At 37.5% G+C, this 11,965-nt stretch overlaps 1 protein-coding gene across 2 annotated transcripts in view; it reads right to left on the reverse strand.

Annotated features, from left to right (window-relative positions):
• Positions 1–1,007: 1,007 nt before the first annotated feature.
• Positions 1,008–11,965, reverse strand: part of mtx1a (metaxin 1a) — a 15,761-nt gene continuing 4,803 nt past the window's right edge. Inside the window, exons 2-9 of one of the 2 annotated variants that reach the window (XR_001637489.1) lie at positions 8,791–8,860; positions 7,873–7,952; positions 6,780–6,872; positions 6,525–6,707; positions 4,075–4,151; positions 3,815–3,972; positions 1,349–3,703; positions 1,008–1,115 (exon numbers count right to left, since the gene is read on the reverse strand). Coding sequence is in view for 1 of the 2 variants with exons in the window: in XM_016526482.1 (XP_016381968.1) it covers positions 3,483–3,703; positions 3,815–3,972; positions 4,075–4,151; positions 6,525–6,707; positions 6,780–6,872; positions 7,873–7,952; positions 8,791–8,860 (882 nt within the window). In the remaining variant the exon portion in view is untranslated. Of the gene's footprint in view, positions 1,116–1,348; positions 3,704–3,814; positions 3,973–4,074; positions 4,152–6,524; positions 6,708–6,779; positions 6,873–7,872; positions 7,953–8,790; positions 8,861–11,965 lie in introns of those variants that run through there. The other variant, XM_016526482.1, reaches the window with a different exon arrangement.

Consider the following 11,965-nt stretch of genomic DNA (forward strand, 5'->3'; position numbering starts at 1 on the left):
AACGTTTTTTTTTTTTTACATTTTAAAACCCCTGAGATATCAATGCCTTCTTCGATATTGAAACATTGTAAATACTGTAAAAAAAAAAGTTTTTACACGCTGTAAATTAAAAGTTTATTGGAGCATGTTTTGAACGAAAATACTGTCTTAGTCTCATAATTTCACATTAATGTGGTACTGTAATTATTTGTGAAATTTACAAGCAATTTCTGAGTGACAATTGTTTAGAAATAAATCCTACACCATTTTTCAGTGTTATTAAAGACCTTGTATTTACTCCATGGTAGAATACATAAAATAATACACATGCTAATACCATAAGAATTGTTGTATTGTGAAAAGAACAGATGCAAACACTGGCTTTGACATCTATTCTTGCTCAAATTCATAATTCCAGTGTCAGCTCTTGATTTTGTGCCAGTCTGCTTGCAAACACAATCTCCTGGCATAAAGAAAGAAAATGCTGTTGACATTTCAAAGCAGAGCATGAGGGCTGTTCAGTTTCAGCGTCCAGTCCCGACAGTCTGTCCTGGGGTGATGTTTATTTTTCATTACCTCTGAGTTTCCCTAGAAACAGCTTTTAACAGCAGGTGTCGGGGGAACAGTTCTGTCATACTTGAGCTTTACTGGACCCTGCAAGCAGAAAAAAAATAAATAAATAAAATTGTTCAGCTGCTACTACAATCTCCTCGAATAACCGAATCTAATCATGTCCCCTGACTCTTCTTCTATAAGAGCTTTAATGAAAAGGGACGAGGTAGGATGTTCTCAAACTTTCTCAAAACGGAGTGAATACAAATTAAAGACAGCAAAAGAGTGAACGCGAATTAAAAACAAAGAAATGAAATTACTTTAAAATATATAGGCTGATATATAGGAAAGATAAAGAATATTAACTGATAACTACCTGAGAGAGGTCAGTGTAACTAATTATGAAAGTTATATATATATATATTTCAAAGCAGAGCATGAGGGCTGTTCAGTTTCAGCGTCCAGTCCCGACAGTCTGTCCTGGGGTGATGTTTATTTTTCATTACCTCTGAGTTTCCCTAGAAACAGCTTTTAACAGCAGGTGTCGGGGGAACAGTTCTGTCATACTTGAGCTTTACTGGACCCTGCAAGCAGAAAAAAAATAAATAAATAAAATTGTTCAGCTTTTTGTACTAAGCACCATCAGAAAGCACTTTAAATGAGGAGCTTGTTAAACAGCCCTCTTCCCAGAAGGGAAAATATGAGTTTTGAGCAAAATCTTCACAATGGAGTCATGAATCAAACTTTTACACCCTGAACAAAACCAGAACCAGTTTGGTCCATGACACATAGTTCAGACTTGTATAACCCCACCCACCGCTTCCCCGTCTCAATCCCTGTGTGGAAAATGAGCACAATCCAAATGCATTTTTCCTTCTTGAACAGGAATTCTTTCCCAGATGATTCTTCTGAGGTCATTAAACGATGTCGTGTGGCTTCGGGGAGCTCCTGATTTCTCTGGATCTAGTGCTGGGAAGGGGGTTCACTATGTTTCCACACACAAATACAAGGAAACGAACAGGAGCCAGAGAAGGATTCCAGTCTGGTGCTGTAACACACAGCTGTGTCTCCCCAGGGCACCAATTCACAGAGCCCTCGCTCAGTCAGCTCTGATGCTCGGAAACACTGCCGGCAGGTAAACCGTAGCTTGAAACAAATATCTTTCTCTCTTACAACCTCCAATTCACACACACGGTCCTCAGCTCAGGGTCACTTGTTACAACAATGCAACAGATAAAATCAGCAACTCCCTCTGTGTCAATGCAGCATTGCAACTGCAGAAAATAAAGAAACCCACTGCAGAACAAGGTTATTCAGGACCATTTATTTGCCTATTAAATTATGAAAATAGAACTCTATAAGCAATATATATTTACAGCCCGTAACACCTTGTGAAATGAGATTAACTGACTGTTCAATCTGTAGTTTCCTTTCCATCTCTATGAATGAATACATACATATCAACACACCAGGGAACTAGTTTTGGAGCTTTATGGTCTAAAACAAAGATGCTTAGAAGAAAAAATAAATAAATAAATAAATAAGACAACAAACAATAAGTAACAATACCCAAATCAGCCATCTTCATTAATCCATTGTTTCTCTTTCAAACAGTTTAACTAGATCAAAAAAAAAAACTGTTAAAACTTAGTTTAACTGCCATAGACCTCATGGAAAGTTACAGGAACTGAAACATCTTTTGCCAGTTTTGTGGTCTGTCAGCAAGATTTCTTTGGACAGTAACTTTTGGCTTTAATAATCTGTTACGTTCTCCTAAAAAATATGCAAGTGCCATTTCTAATCCTCAATAATGTAAAACAGTTCCTCTTTATCCTTTGCAGTAAGCTGAAAGTGTTTAAAGGGTTCGCTTATTCAAAAATTAAAATTCTGTCATCTTTAACTCACCCCTGTGTTGATGTAAACCTGTATGATTGTCACAAAAGAAGATATTTTTAATCATCCTGTTTAAGTCAGTGTTTCCTATACAATGTGCCATAATAATCATTCTGGCTCAATATTCAAATGTGCAATGCACAAATTAGTGATGCCAAATGCTAATGGTTCTCACATGTGATCAAACATGCTGATCCAAATTTTAACATGCATATGCATATTTGAATAAGAATATATAGCGCAAATAAGTTCCAATAGCCAAGAGGGATATTTTTAGTGAATAATTATATAAATTAACTAAAGTATGGCTGCAGAATATTTAGAAAATAGATCACAAGTTGTTTGAACTACTTTTTCTCCTTCTGGAGCACAAATCTGCACTTTAATTGAGAGGAAATCAATGTTGACATTTTACATACTATGTCCTTTTGTATTTCACACGAGAAACCAAGTCGCACAGGTTTGGAATGAGACATGAAGTCGAATAAATTATATGTTTTTGGTGATTTACTGTATGTCTTTAAGACTCTAACATCATTAAATATTGGTAATTTCCTATTTCACTCAATAGGATCATCACATTAACATAAGTATTAATCTCTCTGAAGTATATAACAGCAGTCCAGTACTGACAGCAGAGCAGAACAACGCAGGTAAGCAAATAAAATGTGTAAAAAGAAAAACACAGAGCTTTAAATAAGGCAATAGCACGTAAGAGATGTAAATCTCATTCTCATTATCATAAAGCTATTTAAAACTGTAATATATGTTTTGGTCCACACAATGAACAGTGAGGTTGGTGACGACGGTGAAGTTTTAAGTGCTTTTTCAGCTAAACTTAGCTTAGCATTTGTAGCTAACACAGGTGAATATACCCAGTCAAAAGATTTAAGCAACGAGTGCAGCTCTATGGAAAAAATAAGATATAAAACCAAAGATTATCAAGCAAATAAAGCTCAAGGAATAAATAATACATGAATCCCCAACAATATGTTGTTCCTGTGTTTTCTTCCACCATGTAGGCATGACCATCCTAGTGCAACTAAAAAGTCCTACTTTCACTCATCCTCTTCCTCATGGGAGGGGCCTCTGAGTGAGGCGGGGCCTACAGGCTCCTCCTCCTGCACATGCTCAATAGCTACTATGCCGGTGAAGAGAGCGTAGCTCAGCATCGCTGCCACTGCGACCAGCACTGACAGCAGCTGCTTGCGTCTCTTGTATGGCTCGTTGTCAAAGTCGCTCCCCTGCTGTGTGCTGGACATCGGACGATTGACGCCCTCTGCAAACAGAACAGGCACGAACATGAGGACTCAATGACTCTTATTCTACAGATAGAACAATGGCTGTTTTGTTCTTTGCAAGCACTTTACTGTGGTTGTTGGTCTCCCACCTTTACTCTCGCTGGGGAAGTACAAGCTCAGGATGTTACAGCAAAATGTGTTCAAGTTGTCCAGATTCTTCAAGTTCTGCTGCAGTCGGCAGTTAGGCAGCCGGATCTTAATAAGCGGAGCTAGATGACCAAAGACATATGCATCTAGAGAAGAGGGCCTTTAACGCACACACACAAAGACATCAAATGCATATTAAACCTAACCCATAATCAACTGAGAGTAAAGCTTAAAGGTCAACCTTGATGTGTAAAACACTTACGAATCGCCAAAGAAAAATGTGTTCGATCCCAGTCGCTGAGAGAGAAGATTGAGGCACTCCAGAGCATCGTGGTAAAGCTGGAGGGAAAGATGGAGAGAGTCACAGAGAATAATAACAACTGAGAGGATGTGGAAGAAACAACTAGATTATAGATTCTTATGTTCGTTTTCTCTACTTTTATCAGTCATTGTTTTATATCTCAGTATTTAGCCTTATATATCTCAATAGTCGTGTACTTGCTTTGCAAAACATTTTTTGGTAACACTTTATTTTAAAGGGGTGGTTGATTGCGATTTCACTTTTTTGAATGTTAGTTAGTGTGTAATGTTGCTGTTTGATCATAAACAATATTTGCAAAGTTACGAAGCTGAAAGTTCAATGCAAACGGAGATATCGTCTTTTAAAATTCTGGCAGTTTAATGCCTACAAAAACGACTGGTAAGGGACTACAACGAGTTACTTCCCGGGTCCGTTACGTCAAGAACCCAGAATTTTACATAAACCCCGCCTCCGGGAACACGCAGCAAAGGGGGCGAGGCCATGCTGCGCTGCTTTAGAGAAGAGGAAGAGAAAACTAGAGGTGCACATAAAAATCTACTCATATATGAATCACGATTCTGTCTTCTAACGATTCTAATGGATTCACAAGTTTCAAAATCAATGTTCAAAAGCAGCCTAGCCCTGCTCTACACACTCTCTTTAATCTCTCTCTCATTCAGATCATCAGCTCAGTGAATACACTTATTTTCACATACTATAGTTATGAGAAGCGTTAAACATGGACGCCGCGCGTGGTTGCCGAACTGTATTAAAGCTTTAATCAGAATAAAACCGTATATTAAAAGCTAACAGAAGCAGTAGCATTTACAAATAACAGCGTATCTAAAAGTATGAGACAACAACAAACAAAAAAACATAGGCCTACCATTAAAAGCCATGCTTGCACAGGTTCTGCACGATCCTCTTCAATAATATCCTCTGCGTCTCAATCGGGCTCAAACTGATAAGAGACTTTAAGGTGTCGTTGTTACACGTTACATGCACTTACTATTATAATAACAATAAATTATGCATAATTACATGCAAGTAACCCTAAGTCAAACCCTAATCCTAACCATATAGTAAGGACATGTAGTTAATTAATATTCCTCAGTCCTTAAATGTATAATTTCACTGTAACAAGGACACCTTAAAACAAAGTGTAACCGATTTTTTTTTCAGTTAGAGGAAGCTTTGTTTTATCCAAACAGCCACTGAAGAGATTTGATTAAAAAGGATTAAATGCAAGAAGAAAAACATTAGTTAAAATGTTTCTCACCAAATAACCATGAACAAGAAATACATTTAATAATTTCTATTCGCATGGATCAACATACCAATGCATTTTAAAAATAGTATACTAGTATAGTATTTAAATAGTATATAGTATATAAATATTATAATAGTAGTATTACCAACATTTATATAATAATAGTATGATAGTATTTTTTACCAACATTTATTCTAAAACATAAAAAAAAAAAAAACACCACACCACAGTTAGAACTTTAATGACACAAAGGAACGTTATTGAAATCACTTTCAGAACGATTTTTTTTTTTACAGCTGATGAATGATAAAACCAGAATCCACCTTTGAAGAGCCAATCAGAACTCAACTTGAAAGAGCTTGAGCATTTAAAGCAGCAGACGATATAACACAAGTGCAGAACACCATCGTGCATTGGTGTGGAAGCGAATGTAGTTTTCTTTCTTGGTGTGAATGTGCTAGTGAAGAGATAGTCCACCCAAAATGAAAATGTCATTCGTTTCTCCCCCTCATGTCTTCCCAAACCTGTATGACGTTCTTTCTTCTGCAGAACACAAAAGAAGATATTTTGAAGAATGCTGGTAAACAAACAGTTTGGTTCCCATTGACTTTCAGTGTATGGACAAAAACATTAAGCCCAAAACTGTTTGGTTACCGACATTCTTTAAAATATGCTCTTTCATGTTCTGTAGAAAAAAGAAAGTCATACAGGTTTGGAAAGACACAAGGGGGAGTAAATGATGACAGAAAGTTCATTTTTGGTGGACTATTCCTTTCATACTGCATTAAAAGCATCATCGCAAACGTAACATTTAATATATTGCTCAGCCGTAGTGAACAGTTCACAAGCATGCACATTGTGACTCACAGAGTCATAAACAAGCAGAGCATCAGACTAGCAACTATATAAAATCGAATTCTCTGCCAGAACGGAACTTCTGCTCTGTTTGAGCCCAGATTCCACACATCTGCTGGTTTATCAGTGTCCTCTTCAGGGACCAGAACACTGTTGCCTCTGGCTGGAGTCTAACAGCCGCCCTGGTGTCTCAGGGAGGTGTTAGTGTCACAACAGACACGGCCCACCCACCATCTGATGCATATCGCACAGCAAAAACAAACACAATATTCAGAATCCCACCAACCTCCTTCTCTGCCTCTTCTCCCGCCTCCAGCGAACTGTTTCCCCGGATCAGGCGGAGTCGCTCAAGCTGCCTGTTCTGCATGAGGCCCGGCAGGAAGAAGTTGAGCGGGAAGGACATATTCTCTCCATGCCAGCGGCGCGTCACCTCCACATAGTTTTTAGGATCGATCCATAAAGCGTAGATCTGCAGGGAGATGAGAGTTTGAGCATGTACCCACTAAAATTTGCTCTTCAAGGTCCAGTGTTTGAATCTCACCAGCGCAGGTAACAGTCGCTCCTCCAGCAGTGAGATGAAGGCCAGAGTGTCTGCGCCCTCTTTGGCCGAGAGATCATAGTCTGCATTGTATTTCTGAAACACAAATTTCCAGTATTACTATACGACACTGAACAAATCAAACTGTGACTGGTTGCTTTACATGTCTGTCAGATGGCCTCTTGGGCGGTACTTGACCAATGAAAACTATGGAGTCCAGACTTGCTGTCATCAGACAATAAGATTTTTCCATTGGCTTTTTTATTCTTGCAGAAAATAAGCTCTGTGACCAGCAAAAGTTTGAGATTATCAAAAATTTTGTTCATTGTTTTGTTGTTTGAATGCAAGAGGCAGAAGTAAAGTTTGTTATAAACAAACTACACCACGATCGCTTTTGACAAATCTTTTAATCTTTATTTAAAATCTACAAGTTGGAACGTCCGAGTTAGAACAGTTTGCAAGCTTTCCTGTTTCTGACAACCTCTGTATTCCCATTTAGCCACTTGTCAGCAAGAGCCTTTTTCCAAGTCATGTAAAAGCTTAAAATCATCACAATGTAGCATTACATAAAAGTTGCTTCAGTCCATCACAGACATTATTTCAGGCATTTAATCAAACCTATTCAAGAAAAACCCATTGACTTTGGGACTAAGAAACCGGAAGTCCAAAAATGCTAACTTATTTCCAGTTGTGTAGTGTTTTGTGAATAAATCTGCAAGCATTGATCTGATCTGTGTATGCTCCTGACTCTGTAAGCAGCTCTGGGTAGAACAGCACTACTGCTGGTAGAATGAGAAACTATAAACGTGTTTCTAGGAAGGGTTTTAATTATGCACCTAATTAAAACCTTTCCTAAAAACACATGTTTATTGTGTCTCATTCCATTCAAATTTAATGGGTACCTTCACTGTGCAATCAAACATGATTAATGAGAAAATTAGGGGAGCCTTTATAATGGCAGCAGGCATCACTGGAAAGGCTGCGGTTCTCAAACGAATGAACCCGAAATAAAGAGTGAAATATACAGGGACACTTGTGTAATGCTTGATGAAAAGCAAAACTTGACCATGACAGCAGCGAGGAAAGAGATAATCACCTGTTTCCTCAACTGAATGATGATCTGACTGGGTTGGGAGCAGCTGCCTTCATCTTTGGTCCTGAGAGCAGGAAGTGAACCTTCAGTGAAGACATCAGCATCAGTAAAAACATTAAAAAAAACATTTCTTTTCTATAGGCCTATAAAGATAATCAATGACGCAGTCCATTTAAACATTCGACTATCACTCTGGACATCAAAAATAGAAATGCGTGATCTCTAGAAAACATAATATTACATAATGAACAGTTGTGCTGATTAATATATTTTGGAATTCGTGATACATTGTTTTTCAAAATTCTTTGATAAATATATAGTGCGAAAGAATAGCATTTATTTGAAATAGAATTTTTTTACTAAGTCTTTACTGTAACTTTTGATCAATTTAATTCATAATTGCTGAATAAGTATTCATTTTTTCCAAAAATACAAATAAATAAAATGATCTTTTAAATAAACAAATTAAAGAACTAAGTAATTTGTTTATTTATTAAGGTTTTAGTAGCTGTAAAATGTATCAATCATACGTCCGCTATAATGTGATAAGGCTAATGAACTGTTATACTTTATATGGTCTTTATTTTTATTTAATTTCTTTGTAAAGAATGATGAAGTGAATGTAGTGCATAAGCTGTTCCTGCAAAGTCAAAGGGTCTACCCAACATAAAACTGCTGAAGGGACATTGGTCTTCAATATGGAATAATACTGAAATTTGGAAGAATTCAGGAGCCAAGGAAAATAATAACGGAGACAGACAAGAATGTGGAAAGAGAAAACATACAGATGCAAGTTATCAGCAGCTCGGCAGGAAAGAGGAAGAGGCCTGCGTGCTTCAGTTAAAGCACACGCTAAATGTTCGTCTTAATGAATGTGGAGTGTTTGCCAAGAAACAGATTGTTAAAACTTTGCCTGCTTACCTGTGGGGCTTCTCCAGGGGTTAGAAATCTTGTGAATTTTGAGCGGAGCTCCAGCAAAGCGAGCGTATGCCTGGAAAATTATATAAAAGACATTATTATTATTATTATGTACACTAATTTCACTTTCTGGTTAACTAGATTTAAACTTCCAGGTTTAGACCGTATCTGGTTATTAGTGTGTTGCTAGCCTCGTGTCAATATGTGGTATTCTGGTCTCTAGATACAACTCCCTTCTCCAAGTTTACAGGATTTGATTTACAACATCCGGCCAACATTATACATCTTAAGAGCTAGAAAAGCAATTTTAGGTGATCACTTGAGGTATCACTTATGTATAATTTACAAACCAAACTAAGTATGAACTGTGTTGTTTTCCTTAGCAAGCTCCACTAAATTACAACAAACAACAACACAACCTCATACACAACACAGATGACGATAACATAATATGCAGTTGCAACAAAAGCACGAATACAACCTGAATAAACAACAACTGCTAGCTAACTTCAACAAACAGCTCCATTCAGCTCTTGGACAGGGTTAGGGGTTCAAGATGGGATGCCTCATTTTACGACGACATCCGATAAAGAGGGACGTAATTTCACATTCCTGCACACGCAGCTGAGAGCTGACAGATTGAGCGCTACACACCTGGCTCAGACCTTCAGCACGCCGTTTAGCAGATTCTTTCCATTGAAAGCATCTTATACTGCTGATCACTGGGGTTAAATTCCCTGGAGCGCTTCTTTACACTTTAGACCGAAGCCAAGAATGACTCAAGAATAATCAGACTTGATTCTTAAAGGGGTCCTATTATGCTTTTTCACTTTTTCAACTTTAGTTAGTCTGTAATGTTGCTGTTTGAGCATAAAAAAAGATCTGCGAAGTTGCAAAGCTCAAAGGCCAATTCAAAAGGAGATATTTTATTTAGCAGAAATCACTTTTCAAAAACTACAACGAACGACTCGTTTGGACTACAACGCATATTTTCCGGGATTTGTGATATCACAAATATCGACGAATGGGACGAGACCTGGTTGAGCTGCACTAGAGAAGGCAACGAGTGTTATCACTATGTCGGAGACACGCTAGCTTTCCCAAGGCAGACGAACTTAGAGTGGTTACAATCATCCAGGTTTAAATCGCGCTCAAATTGATTTGATTTTGACGCAATATTTACACTGAAGCTCGCATGCGGCTATGGTAAGGGGCGTGACATTTCCCGACCAATCACAACAATCACAGCACACACTGGCCCAGCTAACCAATCACAGCACAGTTCTTATTTCAGAAGGCGGGCTTTCATTTGATACAGGAACTATTCGAGCCATTCATGCCAGACTGGGGAGAGAGGTGTTGTAATAATGTAAAATATGTGAAAAATAATGTGTTTTTCGAACAACCTAGTATGAGAGCCTGTTCTAGTACACCCCCAAAACAAAATCAAGACTTTGTAAAAGAGCATAATAGGACCCCTTTAAAGGAATAGTTCACCCAAAAAATGAACAATCATGGAATTGTTCTTTAAGATTTATTTTTAGCGTTTTATGCCTTTATTTTGATAGGACAGTAGCTAGACAGGTAGCGAAGTGCAGGGGGGGGCGGGATTGGGAAATGTCTGCGAGCCAGGACTCGAACTCGGGATGCCCGAAGCACTATGGCGCTATATGTCAGCACGCTGCCCATGAAGCTATCAGAGCCGACAATCGTGTAATTTTTGAAGAATCTTCAAGCAGCTCTTGAACAACTGACCTTGACTGTGAAGCTCCAAATGTTATAAAATACTACAAATGAAGCAGTTATTACAAATAAAATAAATAGCAAATAGTATAACAATTAACTTCAGGTAGGGCTGGACGATATGGCCAAAATTGATATCACGATATATTTCTTAATTTCGGTCGATACGATATAATTCCGATATCGATATGAACACTATTTATCTGAAATAGAAATCTTTTGTAACATTATAAATGCCTTTATCATCACTTTTGATCAATTTTAAGCATCCTTGCTAAATAAAAGTATTAATTTCTATAATTTCAGGGAATAACTTTATTTTTACTCTAGAACTCTTCCATGACCCTACATAGGATAAGTGGGCATAGAAAATGGATGGACGTAATTATGCCACAAAATATGCCAGTCTGTCCCTCAGAGATTTTGTATGGCTTCAGAAGATATGAATAGTATGAACTTCTTTAATGTTCATTTTGGAGCTAGTCACTGGGGGGGGGGGGATCCACTTTGCCCACAGTAAAAGCAGTTCATCAGACTCCTGCTGTACACATAAACACACTGAAATTAGGCCACGGATGACAGAACAGCTTCTCTTGAAAGTGCAGATGGTAATAATTAGTTTGAGCAGCTCATAAGATCCTTAAATAGAGTGCCGCAGATGATGATTGGACTGTCCTGCTTTTAAGCCCCGCCCCCACCCTGCTGCACGTCCAATCACTGCTCTGTCGTTAAGGAACAGTGTTCTAATACACCAAAACAAAGCAACCACCCAGGGGTTAATTCATCAATAAACGCCAGAGTAAATGTTTTTGCTGAACGCTAACATTTCATAGTTTTTCTTATCTGAGCACTTTTTTATTAATTTTCAAATGTAAAAAGTGCACCAAGCAACTAAGTTTACCATGAAAAGAAAGGGACAGTTTTTTTTTTGACAAGATTACACTGCACCCACGTTACGTGTTAGTAGAAATTCCAAGACCACTGCAAAACATCAAGCACTGCATTAAGAAAAAATTGACTGCATAAACATCAAATAAGCATACTTTTAAAATCAAGACAGAAACTTGTAGAAAAAAGCAAGCGCATAACATCACAAGAGATCTTCTAAATAAAAGTAGGTCTGTCATAATTATTACAGAAATGTCTGGTCAGATTATTTGATGTATTATATGATTATTATTATTTAATATTATTATATGATTATTATTAAATATTATATTATATGTGACCAAAAAACAAACAGCAATAAGGGTCAATTTTTTGAAATTGAGATTTATACATCTAGATCTGAAAGCTGAATAAATAAGCTTTCCATTGATGTATGGTTTGTTAGGATATGACGATATTTGGCCGAGATACAACTATTTGAAAATCTGGAATCTGAGGGGGCAAAACAATCTAAATATTGAGAAAATCGCCTTTAAAGTTGTCCAAA

Source organism: Sinocyclocheilus rhinocerous, unplaced genomic scaffold, assembly GCF_001515625.1.
Source record: "Sinocyclocheilus rhinocerous isolate Xijiao unplaced genomic scaffold, SAMN03320098_v1.1 scaffold1084, whole genome shotgun sequence".
In the NCBI taxonomy this organism is placed as follows: domain Eukaryota; kingdom Metazoa; phylum Chordata; class Actinopteri; order Cypriniformes; family Cyprinidae; genus Sinocyclocheilus; species Sinocyclocheilus rhinocerous.